Below are 20,885 nucleotides of genomic sequence, written 5' to 3'. Positions count from 1 at the left end.
AGGAGTAGCCAGTACTCTTAACTACTAAGCCATCTCTCCAGCCACTCCTCTTTAGCATCCAAACTTAGAAAATGTCATATAAAAAAGAGTTCTTATGTTGCTGTTGCATTACTGTATTAGTACGCTTTCCCATTTCCACATTGTACTATTGATAGAGAAGGGATTGTTTCTCATGTACCTTTCTGGTACTTTCCTTCTTAGGAATCTGGAAGGAGTGTCAGCTCCAGTGTATTCCTTGTGCTGAAGAGACATGTTTTATTAAATATTCAGATTCTGGTTTTAACTTTATTTTTGTGATGTTTGAAAACTTGAGGGGTTGGGTTTTTAGTGTTTGTTTGTTTTTTTGAAAAACAACTTCTTTTTTTTTTTTCCTTCTAGCCTGAGAATGAAATTTCTTCAGACTGCAATCATGTAAGTATTAATTTTCATTAACTTACCATATGTGCTTTATAAATATGACAGATTTTGGGATGCCTTTTCATCTTTTTCTGGAAGCTTTATATTTTCTCTGATTCTATTAGTTTTAAAAGGATGATAAGACTTGTTTACGGAACTTTATAAATACTATTTTGTTGTAGAAACCATAAGGTGTGGCCAATAATAATTGTATACTCATGGTCTTTCTTATTACAATTACCATATAAAAAGAATTAATGGGGCTGGAGAGATGGCTCAGAGGTTAAGAGCACTGACTGCTCTTCTGGAGGTTCTGAGTTCAATTCCCAGCAACCACAGGGTGGCTCACAACCATCTGTAGTGAGATCTGGCACCCTCTTCTAGCCTGCAGGCAGAACATTGTATGCATAATAAATAAATAAATCTTAAAAAAAAGAGAATTAATGTTCTGCTTATCAAGTCGACAGCTTTTTCATTAAGATACCTATTGTGAGCCAAACGTGGTAGTGCATGCCTTTGATCCTAGGAAACAGAGGCAGGTGGATCTCTATGAGGTAGAGGCCAGCCTGGTTTACGTAGTGAGTTCCAGAATAGCCAAGGCTGCACAGAGAAACCCTATTTCAAAAAAAATAAAAAAGGGAGGATATCTACTCTGTAGTAAGTAGCACCTTTAAAGGAGACAGGTATGCCAGGGTGGTAGTTAAACTCAGCAACTCCCATACACATTAAATCAATTAAAAAGCAAAGCCAAACAACTCTAAAGTAAACCATATAACGAAGGGTCAATCAGTGTTTTCCGGGAATAAAAACAGATATTCCTGGAAACTAGAGTCTGAGCACTTCTCCTTAAGGTTGATCTGTAGAAAGCACTGTTCTGTGACTCCTCAGACAAACTCCACCACATCTGAGCATTTGGGACAGACTTTTTAGAAACAGATAGTTTCTCTAAAACTTCATCAGGGACTTTAATATGTAAGTTTTTTATTTCTTTATTTTTTGTTTAGTTATGGTTTGGTGTTTTGTTGTTTCTGGTTTTTTCGAAATGTAGCCCTCACTTTGCTGGAACTCATTCTGTAGACCAGGCTGGCCCCAAACTCATGGAGATCTGCCTGCTTCTGCCTCCCGAGTGCTGGGAACTAAAGGTGTAGCCACCACCATGCAGCTAGTTTTTTTCTTGATACCACATATTTTAGAATTTTTTTAAGTTTTACTTTTAAGTATGTCTGTGTGTGGGTTTGTGCATATGGGTGCAGTGTCCATGGAGGTCAGAAAAGCATGTCAGATCCCTGGAGCTGGAGTTGGGAGCCTCAGAACATGGGTTCTGGAAACTGAACTCTAGTCTTCTGCAAGAGCCGTACATAGTCTTAACCACTGAATGGTGGGTGCTGCTTTAATTATGTTTGTATATATTTTGTGCTTTTTAATCTGTGAATGTGATTGACTTTTGTGTATTACTGGAAATGCAAATATGCTTTATATGACTGTATAATTAGTTTTTGTCATTTATAATAATCACTGATGACAAATTTCATGGTGTTCTAACCAGAGCGTTTTTGTCTTGTTTTCTTCTCTTGAACCCAGTTGTTGTGGAATTACAAGCTGAACCTCACTACTGATCCCAAATTTGAATCTGTGGCCAGAGAGGTTTGCAAGTCAACTATATCAGAGGTAGAGTGTGAAATAATTTTGTGGATATTGTGATTTAAGACAGTAGAACCTGTTGACCAACCTCTCATTAAGGGAATGACTCAATTGCTTTACTTTTCTTGGCGTTCTCATCTGCCTTGGTTGTGATACAAGAAGGATGTTTAACTAGACTTCTGTTACTCCCCACTGAAACAGTACAAGGAAATCAGGTTCTTTCTTAGTGATTTTCAGATAAACAGTACAGCTGCTGAGATTATCAGAATAGATTTCTCCAGAGGCCTATAGACCTTCCTAAATGATTTGACTAAGCAGTTTGGGTTTGTTGAGCACATGTATCAGAGAATAGGCATTAGTGTTTAAAAGGCTAATAATAATCAATGTTTATATAATTATAAATTACGTATAAAGACAAAAACAATTAATAAAACTATATCTCACTGTTTTGTTTTGAGATGGGATCTCACAGTATGGCTTGGAACTCAGTATGTAGAACTCTGAAATCCATGTGCCTCTCTGAGATCCACCTGCCTCCACTGCTGGGATTCAAGGTGTATAGCACCACAGCTGGCTATGGGAAATTTTTTTTCAATTTCTATTAGAATTCAGAAAGATACTGGATGGTGGTGGCACATGCTTTTCATCATAGCACTTGGGAGACAGAGACAGGTGGATCTCTGTGAATTCGAGGCCAGCCTGGTCTCCAGAGTGAGTTCTGGGACAGCTAGGACTGTTTCATAGAGAAACCCTGTCTCGAAAAAACAAAAAACAAAAAAAAGATTTTAGAAAGACGGAGATTTCTAACTAATGAAGAATGAGACTCAGAAAAAAAAAAAGGAAGGTTTCCCACTCTATAGTTATCTACTTAGAGTCTTGAAGCATAGTAACTTGTCATCAAACTAACATGTGAGAACTACTTTGTCCAGAGTGCTTGAGGAAGGCACTGTTTTCTCCAGATAAGCCCTTGCTTTGTGATCCTTGGGTTGCCATTTTGGAAGGCTGATACACCTCTCTTTTCTCATACTAGATCTGATATGCGATTGTTTTAAAACCATGGCTCTTCATTTGTACCTTGGTGCTTAAAAACAGAGTAGAAATCATTGAAAATTTGTTTTTTAGTTTCTAGCTTTAATATTTTACATTTCAGATTCTCTTAGATAGCTATAAGACTGAGTCTCCAATTTTAAAATATGAGGAGAGGTATTTGCTTAATAATAGAAAGAATTCAAACAAAGAAATGCACTCAGGCTTGGCCAATAAATGTGTGTGTTCCAACTGTATTATAGATAGAGCTATTAGTTTTTAGTAAGTTGCTTTTTCTTTTTTGGATGCAATAAGGTATCTGTACATAGATACAAACACATGTATACACATTTGTTTTGCCCCATTATGGGTCAGTATTAAGTATAAACTGCTTGATTGCCATATAGAAATCTAGTTTGATGCATATACATGTTCACCGGGATAATTTCCCTCCTTGAAATTTGGCTGATTTCCTTTCATTGTATTAGTAGCAGGGTCTCACTATGTACACCCCTGACTAGCCTGGAATTGCCTGTGAAAACCAGGCTGGCCTTGAATTCTGCTAGAATCAAAGGCATGCAGCATCACACCTGACCCACCCAGTAAAGGCCTTTTGCTGTGGGATAATGCTTTTGTACACTGGTTTAATAAAACGCTGATTGGCCAGTAGTCAGGCAGGACGTATAGGTAGGATAAGCAGACAGAGAGAATTCTCGGGAGAGAAAGGCTGAATGAGGAGACGCAAGCCCACCATCCAGGGAGCCGCATGTAGTGGCACACAGGTAAAGCCATGGAACACATGGTGACATACAGATTAACAGAAATGAACTGAGTTTAAGTGTAAGAGCTAGTCATTAGTAAGCCTGAGTTAATGGGCAAGCAGTTATAATTAATATAAGCCTCTGTGTGTTTACTTGGGTCTGAGCGGCTGTGGACCAGGCTGGACACAGGAAAACTTCTGGCTACAGCCTTTTCTTTTTTAAAGATTTAAGAAATACTTTTTTTTTTTTTTTTTTTTTTTGGTGGTTTTTCGAGATAGGGTTTCTCTGCGTAGCTTTGCGCCTTTCCTGGAGCTCACTTGGTAGCCCAGGCTGGCCTCGAACTCAGCGATCTGCCTAGGTCTGCCTCCCGAGTGCTGGGATTAAAGGCGTGCGCCACCACTGCCCGGCTAAGAAATACCTTTTTGTTTTGTTGGTTTGGTTTGGTTTTTCAAGACAGGGTTTCTCTATAGTCCTCACTGTCCTGGTACTCACTTGAAGACCACGCTGGCCTTGAACTCAGAGATTGCCTGCCTCTGCCTCCTGAGTGCTGAGACTAAAGGCATGCGTGCCACCATGTCTGGCAAATAGCTTTTGTATAAAGATTTATTTTATGTGCATGGGGTTTGTTTTGTTGCCTTTATGTTTTGTTTTGTTTTGTTGTGTGTGTGTGTGTGTGTGTGTGTGTATGTGTGTGTGTGTATGTATGTGTGTGTGTGTGTATATAAGACAATGAAAAAGAGGTGGGCAGGTAAGTCAGGCCCAGCTGTCTGATGTGCTGGGAGCTAGGCTGGGATTGGTGGGGGGGGGGGGGCCACCCTTCTTCCCCTCTGTATAGTTTTCCTTCTCCCTCATTGTGTGTGTAATGGTGGAACAGCCCCGGGGGACTAGATCTTCCTCTTGCCTCATATAGCATTGGCTGAGGGTCAGCCTTGAACCACAGCTCAGGGAAACTATGGGGAACCTCTCTAGAGCAGGAGGTAAAGGTGTGTGTGTGTGTGTGTGTGTGTGCGTGTGTGTGTGTGTGTGTCCTGTTCCCAACTTGTCATAAAGCACAGCAGTTTGTTCCTGAGATATTGTGTAGGCTGCCACATTGAGGTAGCCCCAGCGAGCTCTTTATAGTATGTTCTTCCAAGAGTCAGGCCCTAAGCCAATCTCACTGGTGCTGGCTAAAAGGACTCGTGCCTGTGGTACCTTCCACCGGCTACTCACAGCCCTGAGTGAAGACATACTGGCTTCTTCCTGGTCTTGCCCCAAACCCTCGTCCTCATCAAAGCCCCTCATCCCTATCTGCCACACCACCTCTGCCACAAGGGACTTGTGGGTTCTTTATCCACAAGGGACTTTCCAGAGTGATCGTCGGTACCAGGAGCAGATTTTCCACGTACACTGGCCAGGGTGGGTCTGTCAGCCCTGCCCATTACCAGTGGAAAGAAGAAGAAAGTTTTGAATCCCCTGGAACTCAGGTGTTGTGAGTCACCATTTGGGTGGTAAAAATTGAACCCATGTCCTCTGCAACAGTGCTCTTAATCATGGATTAAGATTTATTATTGTATTTATTGATTGATTGGTATTTTCATGACAGTTTCTCTGTGTAGCCTTAGCTGTCCTGGAACTCTCTATGTAGACCAGGCTAGCCTTGAACTCACAGAGTTCCATCTGCCTCTATCTCCTGAGCGCTGGGATTAAAGGTATATGCCACCACTACCCAGCTTCTTGAGATTTATTATTATTGTTATTATTATAATTATCATCATCATCATTGCTAAATTATATGTATCATCATCATTGCTAAGTTATATGTATTGTTTGGGTATATGTATGTGAGTGCAGGTTCCCACAGAGGCCAGAGGTGTTGCCCAGAGTTGGAGTTACGGTTAGTTGTGAGCTGCCTTCTATGGGTCCTCTGAAAGAGCAGTATGTGCTCTTAACTGCTGAGCCATCTCTCCAGCCCCAGTTTCACTTTTTATTGGCTGAATTTCTTCTCTCTGACTTTAGTTTGCTTCTTTAGCATTTGTGGTTTGAGATGACTTTGCAGAAACATTAACCGTATCAATTTACTCTGCCCACTGGATTGTATGTTCCCTCCCTAAATTTATTGTCACACTAAACAATTGCCTTTTCAGACCACAGGTTTTTGGTTTTTGGTTTGTTGTTGTTGGTTTGGGTTTGGGTTTGGGTTTGGGTGTGTGTGTGTGTGTTTTGGTGGGTGGGGGATTGGATTTTTTTTAATTTAATTTATTTTAAACAGTAAAATATTTTCTCTGTAGAAAATAGTATAAATGATAACATTCCCCAATAAGCCCTTTTAAGCCAAATGATAGCTGAATTATACATACAGGGTTTCCTGTGTAGCCCTGGCAATCCCAGAACTCACTCTGTATCCCAGGCTGGCCTTGAACTCAAGAGATATGCCTGCCTCTGCCTCCTGAATGCTATGATTAAAGGCATGTACCACTACCTCCCAGAAAGACCATAGTTCTTGAGCTTGGTTTCTGTTAAGTTCAGAAATGTATGTCTAAATCCATAATTAATTGAGATCACTTTATATTATGTCTTCTCTCCTCTCCTTTGGCCATTAGGTTTATCCAGTGACAATAGTTTGCTGTGCAGATTGACCTTCAGATCTGCATGTTTTCCAGACCTACTGTTTAGATTCATGTTCACTCCGTTCTTGCATGGTTGAAATGACCCCTCTATTAGCTAAGGGTGTAGATGTTAACAGCTTTTTGTTCCATTTAGAAAAGAGTTCTATGTAAGCACTTGAATGTGAATGTATTTTCTTTCAAGACATTGAGTTATTTCCTAGAAGACACTATAATCTGGGAGAGTACCTTTTGTGTAGTGTTTTTTTGTTGTTGTTTGTTTTGGTAGCAGTAGGAATTGAACTTTAGCTCTGGGTAGAGATGTGTGTCTAGAAAAAAAATCGTGTTTTCTCTCTGGTTATTTCACACCACAACCAACACAGAAGACTTCTGATCAGATGTGTAGGGTTTCTCCCTGCACCAGTTAGGCACTTGCCTAGACTGGTTTCCTGTAATTTAATTCATCTTTAACACTGCCCATCTGAGACAATGCCAGACCCCACAGTTGAGTATTCACTCTTCAGGACCCTACTATCACCCTTTAGATACCAGTCAGAAGCCCTAGATTTTTTTTGGGGGGGGGCGGGTAGGGGAGGTTGGACTTCTTTTCTCTCCTCCCCCCTTTCCTTATGACCCTCCCTCTCTTTCAGAGACAAAGTTTGACTATGCAGTCAAGGCTCACTTATAACCCCAAATCATTCCTCCTCAGCTCCCAAGAGCTATTACTATTAACATTTACCACAATACGTGGTCCTAGATGATTTAACCAGTTATTCTGACCTGTTAAAAATTGAGTTCCAGGAGCTGGAGAGATAGCTCAGACGTTAAGAGCACTGGCTGCTCTTCCAGAGGTCCTGAGCTCAATTCCAAGCAACCACATGATGGCTCACAACCCTCTATAATGAGATCTGGTGCCCTCTCTTGACATACAGGTATACATGCAGGGAGAATGCTGTTAACCTAATAAATAAATCTTTTTTAATAAAAAATTGAGGTCTAGCTGGGCATGGTGGTACATACCTTTAATCCAGGACAGAGGTAAGTGGATCTCTGAGTACCCAGCATGGTGTACATAGTAAGTTCCAGGATAGCCTGGGCTCTGTAGAGAAACTCTGTCTAAAGGGGGAAAAAAGGATTTCCACAATTCCTTTGTTTGAGTGGTGGATTGAAGAAAACACATTTACTGGCTTTCAAATGTAAATGACATTTGAAAGGATATAAGTCATTGATTCTAAATCTTCCTAAGGCTGCGACCCTCATGTTGTGGTAACCTCCAACCATAAAATTATTTTCATTGCTACTTCACAACTGCAATTTTACTACTGTTGTGAATTATAATGTAAATATCTGTGTTTTCTAATCGTTCTTAGATGACCTTGTGAAAGAATCCTTCAACACCTACCCCAAGGAGTCAGACCACAGGTTGCGAACCACTGGTAGATGGAGAGATACATAAGTCAAGGTTTAGGAGAAAAGCCTCAAGCTCCATGCCCCTTTCCTGGTGCCCCACCCTCTAGGAATCTGCATGTCTAGCTATCTAGAAACTCTTAAATCTTGTTCTTCCGGTTTTTATGGAGACTTCATTGTATATCTAATATTAAAGTGGGTGGGGAAATCAGCCAGGCCTGTCAGCATTCTTCTTGGCCTCTGCAGCATTCTATGATACTGACATGACCCCATAGAATAAGAGAGTTCTCATGACCTACTGCCAGGGAAGGATAGTTCAGGAGTTCAGAAAACGTAATAGCCATCTTCCAGTGTTGAAAGACAGGAAGTATTAGGGCTTTTATGACCTGAATCAGGAAAGAGAAATCCCTAGTTTCTATAGCCTTACTTGGGCAAGGAAGTTATGAGGAACCATGGGTAAGAGCTAAATTCTATGTCTTGACCCCATCATGAAATAACACTCTCTTTCCTTAAAACCAATGTATTTCTAAACATACTCTTTTGTTTTGTTTTTCGAGACAGTGTTTCTCTGTGTAGTTTTGGTGCCTGTCCTGGATCTCAACTCTGTAGACCAGGCTGGCCTCAAACTCAGAGATCCGCCTGGCTCTGCCTCCTGAGTGCTGGGATTAAAGGTGTGCGCCGCCGCCAGGCACCTCCTTTTTGTCTCCTATGTAAAGAGCTTTTAATGTCTGAACTCAGGAGGCAGAAGCAGGTGGATCTCTGAGTTGAAGGCTGGCCTGCTACAGAGAGAGAGTCCCAGGCTAGCCAGGACTGCATAGTGAGATATTATCTCCAGCAACAACAATAACAAAATACCATTGAATACAGGAATACAGTGATGGTTTTAATGTGGTTTCTTGATTTTTATACGTGTAAAGTAGCTACTTTTTTTTTTTTTTTTAAACAGATTAAAGAATGTGCTGAAGAACCAGTTGGTAAAGGTTACATGGTTTCCTGCTTGGTGGATCACCGAGGCAACATAACTGAATATCAGTGTCACCAATACATTACCAAAATGACAGCTATCATTTTCAGTGACTACCGTTTGATTTGTGGCTTCATGGATGACTGCAAAAATGATATCAACATTTTGAAATGTGGCAGTATTCGTCTTGGTGAAAAGGTATCTACTACATTTACTTCTCCAATGAACCTATGAACTTGGTAAACAAAAACTATTGTGTAACTTACATGGGAAAAAAGTAGGACTTGAGGTGATCTGAACGTTCAAATTAAAACAAACTTGTACAGACACTTCCTATGATCCAAGACTGATTGACTTAGGACATTTTGTAGGTTTGCAACAAAATATTTCAGCATTTATATTAGCTACTTTTCATGTTGCTGTAACAAAATACCTAACAGAAGCAACTTAAGGAAAGAAGGATGGGTTTATTTGGACTTCCTGAGCAGACCCAATATAGTGAGATCCTGAGCTGATTGGTCATATGCCACCCACTGTTTGGAAACAGAGACAATACCCTTCCTCTGCTTTCTCCTTTGTTTTCAGTTCAGGACCTCTGCACCTTTTTCAAAGTAGTCTCCTTTGACTGCATTGAATGAAACAACTCTGGAAATATTCACAGACACGCCCAGAGGTTTATCCCTAAGTGACTCTACAGCACAAGTCAAGTTATCAGTTAGGATTCACCATCACATAGCCTGCAGGGGTGGCACACGCCTTCAAACCCAGCACTCAGGAGCCAGAGGCAGGTGGATCTCTGCGAATTTGAGGCCAGCCTGGTCTACAAAGTGAGATCCAGGACAGCCAGGGCTACACAGAGAAACTGTCTTAAGCCACCCCACCCCCCAAAAAAGATTGGTCATCACTATATTCACTGTATTGTTTCCTGAAGTAGAAAAATTAAGACAGGTGAAGCTACTTCTCACAAGTCAGAAGAAAAACTGATTTTTCTTAATTAATAAACTGATTATAATAAAGACAGAAAAGAAATAACTATCATCTAGTTTCTTCTTCCTTAGTACAACTGATCTTACGTTTGAAATTATTAGTCCAATGGTTCTCAACCTTCCTAATGCTGTGACACTTTAATACAGTTCCTCATGTTATGATGACCTCCAATCATAGTTATTTTCATTGCTACTTCGTAACTGTGATTTTGCTACTGTTAATCGTAATGTAAATATCTGATAGGTTGAGAACCGCTGTATTAGTCTGTAAACAGGATGTCACAATGGACTTTTGATTCTGGACTTGTTTGTTCAGCAAAAATGAAAGAAATTTATGAAAAATAAGGAATGCAATGGGAGAAATACTCAGAGACATGGCATCATTTCTTATTGCTGTTTCTCATGAATTTGATTAGGACCTAAGATGGAGAAGAAAACACATTGTTTCTTTGTCCTCTTTGCTTATGATTTACAGACATCTTTGACAAGTGGACCATTTGTGTTAGGACCCTGTAGCTGAAATGAAGGATTTAATGTTGAGTATTGTCTGCCTGTCAGCAAATCCTGATGTTTCTTCACTTCAGCACAGGTCCTGTTCCCTCTGTCAGCGTCTCTAAGTTGACCAGTGACAAAATTCCTGTTAACACTAAGTCAGCCTTAAAAGCTTTGTAATCTTGATAAGAAGCTTTCAGATAACTAAGGAAAGGCTTGTTTTAAGAAAAAATGCATTTGTCTTTCCTAACAGACTAGAAATGGCACAAATATATTTGAGACACCCTGATAATTTTAGGAAGCTAAAATTACCAGATGGGGATTACGTCTGACTCAAAACCTCATTCATTATAGAATCTCCACACTAGTGCTCCTGACATACTTTTCAGGAATCTTGATAATTTTTTACATTGTGTTCAGTGATCATACAATATAGTTCCCCTTTATGATAATTTTGCCTATTGCCTGTCTGAGTAAGTGCTGGTTAGTTTCCTCATCTGTCTGAATTACCAGTATGAAACCTGCTTTCATGCTGGTCAGTGGTGGTGTACTTGGGGGAGGAAGAGACAAGGGGATCTCTGTGATTTCAAGGTTAGCCTGGTCTACAGAGCAAGTTCCAGGACAGCCAAGGCTGTTGTTACTGTCTCAAGAAACAAACAAAGCAGGCAGTGGTGGCGCACGCCATTAATCCTAGCACTCGGGAGGCAGAGGCACTCAGATCTCTGAGTTCGAGGTCAGCCTCATCTACAGAGCAAGATCCAGGAAAGGCACCAAAACTACACAGAGAAAACCTGTCTCGAAAAACCAAAAAAAAAAAAAAAAAAAAAAAAAAAAAAAAACACCAACCAAAAACCTGCTTTCAGCTGCATGTTTCTAAGTCTGCAGTGGCTAGAACTGAAGGCCAAGACAAATTGTTTATTCGGTTCTAATAAAATAACAAATGCTTCCTTGAGCCTTCCAGGTGTAGTACACTTCTATCATTTTATCTTTTTGTTGTTATTTTGGCTTGTTTGTTTGTAGACAAACAAGTATGTATGTATGTAGCCTAGGCTAGTTTCCCAAATGCTAGGATTATAGATAGGAGCCAACACACCCAGTTCATTTTTATCTTTTGATATAGCTACCAATTAAATGAAATTTCTGTTCATACCAGATCCATCTTCTCCTGCCAAGTTTATGCTTAAGGGGCAGTGATACAGGCTCAGCCTACCTCATAGAAAAAACACGTTCCTTCCTGTGTAATTTCCTGTAGGGCCACAGGCATGTTTAATCCTCTAGGGCCAAACTTCCAATTTGCTGCCACTGAAACTGACCTCTAAGGATCAGAGAAGAAAGGATTCCTGGCTAATCTGTCCTCACCATTCCTCTGTATATGTATGTAAAATAATATCATGATTTCAACTTTAGTGATTTTTTTCCTCAAAATAAATTTTAGAACAAAGAAGATATATTATCAAAACCTTTTGAATTTTCTAAGTAAATGTCAGAATGAAAGGGCAGGTTTCCAGAAGTGAGAGTGTAAATGACTCACGTCTTGAAGGAAATGGTGTGTGGCTGACGAGACTGACTGCTCGGGGTGGACCTGTGCTGCATGCGGTGCCACTGCTGCACGTTGTTAATGGTCTCATGTCGGTGTGTGCTGCTGAAGTAGTCACAGGGACCATCAGAAACTTCAGACTGGAGAATGGTTTATACCAGGGAAAAGTGCAGCTCTTCCTTACTGTCTGAGATTAGTGGTGGTGTTGGTTGAAGGGCAGGAATGAGGAGAAAAAAAAAATATCCACCAGACTTCTAAATGCTTACCAAGACAGTGAATATTTTCAGATAGACTTTTTTCTTATATATGGTTATATAAGAAAATATTATATAATTAATAAAATTTTATTGGAATTTAAAAGCATTCTCTGCTCTTGCAGAGGAACAAAATTCTTTGGACTTCAGGACTGGAGAGAGCACTTTGGTTCAGAGCTCTTGCTGCTCTTGCAGAAGACCAGAATTCAATTCCCAGCACCTGTGTTAGGCAGTTCTCAAGCACCTGTAACTCCAGCTCCAGGGAATCTGATGCCTTCTTCTGGCCTCCACAGGAACCCATACACATGTGCAAATACAATGCACACATATAAATAAATAAAACTTTTTTTAAAAATCTAAAGAATTCCCAAGAATCCTATTTTCCATTTGTAACATTGTGTGTGTGTGTGTGTGTGTGTGTGTGTGTGTGTGTGTGTAAGAGAGATGGCCAGGAGGCTTTGGATCTCCTGGAGCTGGAGTTCTGAGCAGTTGTGAGTCATCAACATAAGTGGTAGGAAATGAACCCAGATTGTCAGATTGTCTGCTGGACCAGAATGTGCTTCTTAACTGCTGAGCCTTCTCTCCAGTCTCTACACACACACACACACACACACACACACACACACACACACACACACTTGTTTTTGTTTTTGTTTAATAGAACAAATGTTTATTTGATCCCTATATGGTAAAAGTTTTCAAATATCCTTGCTATTTTAGGATGCACATTCACAAGGTGAGGTGGTGTCATGTTTGGAAAAGGGCCTGGTGAAAGAAGCAGAAGAAAAAGAGCCCAAGATTCAAGTCTCTGAACTCTGCAAGAAAGCCATTCTCCGGGTGGCTGAGCTGTCCTCGGATGACTTTCATTTAGACCGGCATTTGTATTTTGCTTGCCGCGATGATCGGGAGCGCTTTTGTGAAAATGTGAGTCACTATGAAGCTGTTTTTCCTTTCTTTTTTTAAATATCTGTAGTACTGTGTTCCAGAATGAAATACACCATCACAGACGGGCACAAATAGGAAAGCCACTGAAACAGAAGATAGAATTGGTCCCGAGGTACAAAAATAGTATTGGATGCTCAGTTTTGAAGATGTAACATCTAATAAGTTTGTTTCTGACAGTTTGAACACATTTTTTCTACTGTCTCTCACCTTTTAATTTGAGGATTTTTTTGTTTGTTTTTCGGAGTTTTTTGTTGTTTTTGTTTTGTTTTTTAAAGACAGGGTCTCTCTACGTAGCCCTGGCTATTCTGGAAGTCACTATGTAGCCGAGGCTGGTATCAAACTCACAAAGATCCATCTGCCTCTACCTTCCATCTCTGCCTTCCGAGTGCTAGGATTAAAGGCATGGGATACTGTGCTGGACACAATTTCAGTTCTTGAAAACCTATTTTATCTGCAGTGAGTTGGTGGTGAGTGCCTTTATTCCCAGCACTCAGGAGGCAGAGGCAGGTGCATCTTCTCTCTGAGTTGAGGCCAACTTGGTTTATAGGATGAGTTCCAGGACAGCCAGGGCTATGTAGAGAGATTCTATCTCAAAAAATCAAAAAGAAAAAGGAAAATCTATTTTATCTATAAGAATCTTTGCTCACCAGAAAGTCCTATTCATGTCTGATAGCTAAACCTCTAATATATTACATTTTTATGTGGTTTTGATTCAGGTCATTAAAATAGATGGTGGCCAGGGACAGGTGGATCTTACGAGTTCAAGGCCAGCCTGGTCTATAGTGTTTCAGGAGAGCTAGAGCTGCACAGAGAAATAATGTCTAAAAACAAACAAAAAACTACCTAACTTTAAAACCTTATCCTTGGATAGAGTCTGCTGATTGGTGAGATACCTTTCAGTCCCTGTCTATCTACATTTCCTTCCTGCTTTCCTTCCTTTTTTTCTTTCCTTTGCTGCTGCTGCTGCTGCTGCTGCTGCGCGCACACGAGCTGAGGATTGAATGCAGTCCCATATACATGCTAGACCCCTAAAGCTTTGTACATATTTCACTGATCTCTTTTCTGACTCAAAGAAAAGGACTGAGTGACCTGTATGCCCTCCCTTTCTGCCTGCCATTTTGAATTTTTAGTTTAAACTGTCAGAGTCACCGATTATAAAGTCTTACTGACTCAGGTATTGAATTGTAAGAGACTCACTTGAGTTTTCTATTAACGTGTCTTAAAGGTTCTGTATAAGACTGGGTATAGCATAACTACTTAGCTAATAGTAATAATGTGTATGTTTTATCTTACAGACACAAGCTGGTGAAGGAAGAGTGTATAAATGTCTTTTTAACCATAAATTTGAAGAATCCATGAGTGAAAAGGTACCACTTTGAAGGAAACTATTGTTCATAAAACTTCAACAAACTTTTTATTGTTTTATTTTTGGTTTAGGTTTGGAACATAGTCTCATACCTCAGACTGTCCTCAAACTCAGTATGGAGCCAAGGGTAACATGGAAGTCCTGATCCTCTTTCTTTTACCTCCCAAGTACTGAGATTAGCGTGTGCTGCCACTCCTGGCTTTCATAGCACACTCTCTTACACAGTTGTCTTGTAGTCTTTCCAAGGGGTTGATTTCAAAACACCACCTACACACTCAGATACCAAATATCAAAAATGGTATAGTGTGTGCATAATAACCTATGCACAGTCTCCTGTGAACTTTAAGTGTCTTTAACTTTAGGTTGCTTAAAATACCTCACATGCCAGATGGTAGTGGTGCACACCTTTAATCCCAGCACTTGGTAGGCAGAGGCAGGTGGATCTCTGTGAGTTTGAGGCCAGCCTGGGCTACAGAGTGAGTTCCAGGACAGCCAGGACTACACAGATGGACCCTGTCTTGAGAAACCAAAATATGTGTGTATGTATAATATATGTACATACATATCTCACCCAGTGTGGATGAGGTGTTGCTACAATTATAGTTGCTACATTATATTGTTTAAGGGATAATGACTAGAAGAGCATCTATATATAATTAGTACACATTACTATTTTTCCAAAATAATTCAAATCTATGGATCCACAGAAATGACTTTACCAAGGTATGAATGACTACTGATAAAGCATATATTCCAGAGTTGAGACACTTTTGTTTAAGTACATGAAGTATACCTGATGTGGTGGTACATGCCTGTGATAACCTTCACTTAGAAGGCTAAGGCAGAAGGATTTGAAGTTTGAGGCCAGTCTGGGTACATAGTGATACTCCATCTTAAAAAGCAATTGAGGACTGGCGAGATTGCTCAGAGGATAAAGGCACTTGCCACCAAGCCAGATGACCTGAGTTCATCTGGGAACCCACGTGAGTGAAGGAGAAACTCAGCCTTTGCAGGTTGTCCTCTGACCTCCACATACATGTTGTAGTGCACCCATCCACCACCTACACACACACAAAGTAAATACATTAAAATAAATAACAAAGCCGGGCGGTGGTGGCGCATGCCTTTAATCCCAGCACTCGGGAGGCAGAGGCAGGCGGATCTCTGTGAGTTCGAGGCCAGCCTGGTCTCCAAAGCGAGTTCCAGGAAAGGCACAAAGCTACACAGAGAAACCCTGTCTCGAAAAAACAAAAACAAAAACAAAAACAAAAATAAATAAATAAATAACAAAATATATTTGTCTTAAACTAAGAATGAGTTCATTGTGTGTTATAGTGAAGTATTTGAGAGTATTGGTTTTTTTTTTTTTTTTGGTTTTTCGAGACAGGGTTTCTCTGTGTAGCTTTGTGCCTTTCCTGGAACTCACTTGGTAGCCCAGGCTGGCCTCGAACTCACAAAGATCCACCTGCCTCTGCCTCCCGAGTGCTGGGATTAAAGGCGTGCGCCACCACCGCCCGGCCAAAATTGGAGAAATTTTTAAATCAGAACTACATTAATGCCAGCTCTGGATACTCAGGTAGTATAGGCTAACCACACCAATGTCCTTCACAGGTAGCCATTTGTTTAATTTTTCAGTATTATCTCCTTAAATGTTCTTCTTACCATTAGTCCTGTCACTAAATGGACACAAGAATTTTTTTTTTTTTTAAGATTTATTGTGTATATAGTATTCTGCGTGCATGTATGCCTGCTGCCAGAAGAGGGCACCAGGTCTCATTATAGATGGTTGTGAGCCACCATGTTTGGGAATTGAACCCAGGTCCCCTGGAAAGAGCTGCCAGTGCTCTTAACCTCTGAGTCATCTCTTCAGCCCTACAAGAATCTTTTAACACTTTGAAAACTAATTTTGCAATTCTATCTTTTGCTTTTTTATACAGCTCAAGTATTTACTGTCTTCAGAATATATGGAAAGTTCTATTCAACAGAACACCCAAATATAATATCAGCTGACACTTCAGCTCTTGTGAAATTTATACCAGGAGTATGGTTGGAAAGGAGAGTTTAGTGTATTAGGACCCACCAAACATCTATGTGCTGCCCTTCTAGCAACAATTAACTAATAGTTCACCATCAGATTCCAGAGTGTCCCACTGATTTACTCCTAATTCTTTTCATACTATTATTTTTTGTGTATGAATGTTTGGCCTGTGTTTATGTGTATGCACCATGTGCATGCTGGCAGAAGTCAGAAGAGGGCTTCAGAATCCCTGGTACTGGAGTTAGGGAATGCTGTGAACTACCATGTAGGTGCTGGGAATGGAATGTGGGTCCTCTAGAAGAGATAAAAGTGCTCTTAACTGCTGGATCATATCTCCAGGCCCTAGAGCCAGATTTTAAACAAAATTACAGATAGGCATTTTGGTTAAAATGCAATTGTTGACATGCATGGTTCTGTGTTTCTGCTTATTAGATAGCTGAGCCACATTAAGTGATCTCATTCACCTTACACTCTTTCCTCAGTGTAGAGAAGCACTAACTACACGCCAAAAGCTCATTGCCCAGGATTATAAAGTCAGTTATTCATTGGCCAAATCCTGTAAGAGTGACTTGAAGAAATACCGATGCAATGTAGAAAACCTTCCTCGGTCCCGGGAAGCCAGGCTTTCCTACCTTCTGATGTGTCTGGAGTCAGCTGTGCACAGAGGTGATTCTTCATTTCCTTTACCCTCTCATTTCTTTCCCAGTTCCCATCCTAAGCTTTCTGTACCTGCAATTAGTAGTTCCCTTCTGTGTTTCTTTCATACCTTTTAATTTGTAGAATGGCAACTGAAGCATTCTTTAGAAGAGTGAGATAACATGTTACATGAGTTTTAGGTCAGAGTGATTTGACTTCAAATTATGGCTCTATTACTAAACTAACTGGCTGGGTAACTTATGTGGGGGGACGTTGTTGGGGGCAGGTGTTGCTTTTTTCAGTTTTCTCTGATCACATTTATAGCTCAAAGACATGGGGGAGCTGTTGTGAATATTTGAAGGATAGTTTTTTCACAAACTTCAGCTGTTTAGAGCAATAGGGATTGTTCTCTGGGTTTCTTTACTGCCCCTAATAGTTTTCTTATTGATAAGACATCTGGGACTGTGCTATGTAACATGAATGAAGCCATGAGTTCAACCCTCCACATGAAAAAAAGAAAAAAAGGGCTTTCTTTGGCAAAACATTTGCCTTATTAGTTCATAAGTTCTGTAATGTACAACCCTGCAGGATAAACCTGGGTCTGGAGACTGTTTGCTTTATGCTGCTGAAGCTTTTGCCAAGGTCTAAGCATTTCAATGTAGATATTAATTCCATCCAGAAAGGTTATGACTTAATTCTTTTCCAGACAGAAAGTGTGCTTTAATTTATAGAGATTACAGGTCCTGAAGCTCACTTTTCATAACTGTGTGACTTACCCCTAATAGGTCGACAAGTGAGCAGTGAGTGCCAAGGGGAGATGTTAGATTACCGACGCATGCTGATGGAAGATTTCTCTCTGAGTCCTGAGATCATCCTGAGCTGCCGAGGGGAGATTGAACACCACTGTTCTGGGTTACATCGGAAAGGGCGAACCCTCCACTGTCTGATGAAAGTAGTTCGGGGTGAAAAAGGGAACCTTGGAATGAACTGCCAGCAGGCGGTAAGGGAAAATGTTTCTACTGCCACCTTGTGAAGATCACTGTTGTTGTGATGAAACACCTTAACCAAAAGCAACTTGGGGAGAAAAGGGTTAATTTTAAATACTTACTCTTTCACATCATAGTTCATCATTGAGTGAAGCCAAGGCAGGAACTCAAACAGGGCAGGATCCTGGAGCAGGAGCTAATGCAGAGGCCATGGAGGGGTGCTGCTGACTGACTTGCCCCTTGTGGCTTGCTCAGCCTACCTTTTTATAGATCCCAGGACCACCTCCCTAGAGGTGGCACCACCCACAATGGCCTGGCCCTCCCACATCAATCACTAATTAAGAAAATGCCCTACAGGTTTGCATACAGCTTGATGTTATAGAGACATTTTCTCAGCTGAGAATCCTTCTCTCAAATGACTCTAGCATGTGTCAAGTTGATATAAAACTAGCCAGAACAGCTGTCACATTTTATCAGCCAAGGAACTTTTACCTAACAGGCAGTGTCTCTAGATTACTTCTGACATCACAGATACTAACGATAGACAAAAATATTGTTCCTATGGGCAGGTTTTAATAAGGATGTAGAAGATGCTACACAACAAAGCTTGAATTCATAATCAATAAAAAACAGCTCTGGAGTTGGGCAAAGACAATGCATTATTTTTCTGTTTCTAAAGAACTTGCCAAATTAGATTACTAAATGCAGAATAAAGGCAAATCAGTTTCTGCAAAATCAAGCAGAAGAGAACTTGCCTGTCTCAACAGGTTTGATTGAGTTGAAATTGAGAGCTGACATGAATGGAAAATTTCTGGCAGTTTCTTTTTTCACAGATGTGTCACAGGCTGAATCATTTTCAGAATCATACTGTCTTTATTCATTAACCAGGGCAACTATGAATAGAAAGGTCTTTTGTAGCATGAATCTTAAAGAGTCTTTATTAATTAAAACAAACCTGGGACAGGTATTGGGTTGAACACTGGAAGATCAGAGAGACAGAACAAGCCACAGTTAACCTCACCTGGCCAACTTCTCAGCTGGTCTTGTTTCCTCAGACTGGAAGCTTCTGTGTCCTCATATCTGAATGGTTCTCAACTGAACTGTGCTGCTCAAAACCTAAAAGCTTAACCAGCCAAATGCTTCTAGTTTCTGGTCCTCACACCTTATATATCTTTCCTTTCTACCGTCACTCCATGGGATTAAAGGCTAACTTTCTGGGATTAAAGGCGTGAGTCACCATGCTTGGCTATATTCTTGAACACATGGGTTTCTGCCTCTGGAATGCTAGGATTAAAGGCGTGTGCTACCACTGCCTATCCTAAGTATCTAGTGGCTTTTCTGTTCTCTGACCCCAGATAAGTTTATCAGGGTGTACAATATTTTGGGGAACATAATACCACCACAGTCTTTCTTTCACCAGCTCCAATCTTCACAGGAAAGGATGTAAAGGCGGTTGGGAGAAAATAAAGTGACTCTTGATCCATTGTTCATAAGCAATCCAATAAATGAAGATCATACTATAAAGTCAACAGAATACATTTAGTGCCTTTGTCTCATTACCTTTGCTCATGTTTGTTGCTTTTTAATTGGATAATAAAGCTGTACGCAGTTTAAAATATCAAATGCATCAGTGGTGCTCTCTACAATGACTCTCTTTAGGAAGCATGAAAGACACTTTAGCTTATTCATTCATTCATTCATTCATTCATTCACTTATTTATTCATTCACTTATTCATTCATTCATTCATTTATTCATTCATTTACTTACTTACTTACTTATTTATTTATTTATTTATTGGTTTTTCGAGACAGGGTTTCTCTGTGTAGTTTTGGTTTTGGTGCCTGTCCTGGATCTCACTTTGTAGACCAGGTTGGCCTCGAACTCACAGAGATCCACCTGGCTCTGCCTCCCGAGTGCTGGGATTAAAGGCGTGCGCCACCACTGCCCGGCCACTTTAGTTTTATAACCTAAGTGTCACTTTAGAAAACCACAGTTCAGGACTAGAGAGATGACTCAGCAGTTAAGAGCACTGGCTGCTTTTTCCGTGGATCCGAGTTCAATTCTGTGCACCCACATGGTAGCTCACAACTATCTGTAACTCCCAAGATCTGACACCTGCACACAGACGTACAGGCAAAACACCAATGCACACAAAAATAAGTAAGTTATTTTTAAAAAAAGAAAGAAAACCACAACTCGTTCTATACTCTGTTTTTGGTATTTTTGTTAAAAACTAAATATTACTTGAATTTTATTTTATAGCTAATCATGTAAAAATGAGAATTTCAGTTTGCAACAAAATTTGATAGTCTGAAACACAAGCTTATATAAGCTTTGGATATGGAGTAGAATTTCACCTTAGCTTCTGTTAACCCTGACCCACAGTAGATAGTATCGCAGTTCTATTATGCATCTTATGGTGGGTGAAAGGACAACTGTAGCCTCTTCTCTAAAATAGCAAATCAGGGTTGGGGATTTAGCTCAGTGGTAGAGCGCTTGCCTAGCAAGTGCAAGGCCCTAGGTTCGGTCCTCAGCTTTGAAAAAAAAAAAAAAGAAAGAAAAGAATAGAATAAAATAGCAAATCAGCTAGAAGGAAGGCTTCTGGAGCCTGCCGTGGACTGCGTTGTTGAAGACAGTTCCTCTGGAGTCCTCCTTGATGGCAGTTGCCCTCGGTGTCCTCCACGCCGATGAATATGCTGCTGCTGCTGCAGTCCAGGATGAATCAGGAGACAGCTCTGCTGCATTTGCTTTTCATCCTTAATTTCATCTAGAAAGGTTGTGGAAGGAGGATAGGGAAAAAAAATCTATCTCTGCTCAGCCTGCACCTGTTGGAAAGTGTTTAGGAAAAGAAAATAGACTGGACTCC

The 20,885-nt window shown here is 40.4% G+C and overlaps 1 protein-coding gene across 1 annotated transcript in view; it reads left to right on the top strand.

The window, feature by feature from the left end:
• The window catches only part of Glg1 (golgi glycoprotein 1), a 102,123-nt gene that overhangs the window by 43,751 nt on the left and 37,487 nt on the right, over positions 1-20,885 (top strand). The window contains exons 2-8 of the mRNA XM_028891048.2: positions 379-411; positions 1,978-2,064; positions 8,760-8,975; positions 12,767-12,970; positions 14,287-14,358; positions 16,878-17,061; positions 17,817-18,031. Coding sequence (XP_028746881.1) covers positions 379-411; positions 1,978-2,064; positions 8,760-8,975; positions 12,767-12,970; positions 14,287-14,358; positions 16,878-17,061; positions 17,817-18,031 — 1,011 coding nt within the window. The remainder of the gene's footprint in view (positions 1-378; positions 412-1,977; positions 2,065-8,759; positions 8,976-12,766; positions 12,971-14,286; positions 14,359-16,877; positions 17,062-17,816; positions 18,032-20,885) is intronic.

This window comes from Peromyscus leucopus, chromosome 5 (assembly GCF_004664715.2).
Source record: "Peromyscus leucopus breed LL Stock chromosome 5, UCI_PerLeu_2.1, whole genome shotgun sequence".
NCBI classification, from domain to species: domain Eukaryota; kingdom Metazoa; phylum Chordata; class Mammalia; order Rodentia; family Cricetidae; genus Peromyscus; species Peromyscus leucopus.
Note: the sequence above shows the minus strand (reverse complement) of the source record. Positions and strands in the feature narration are given on the sequence as shown.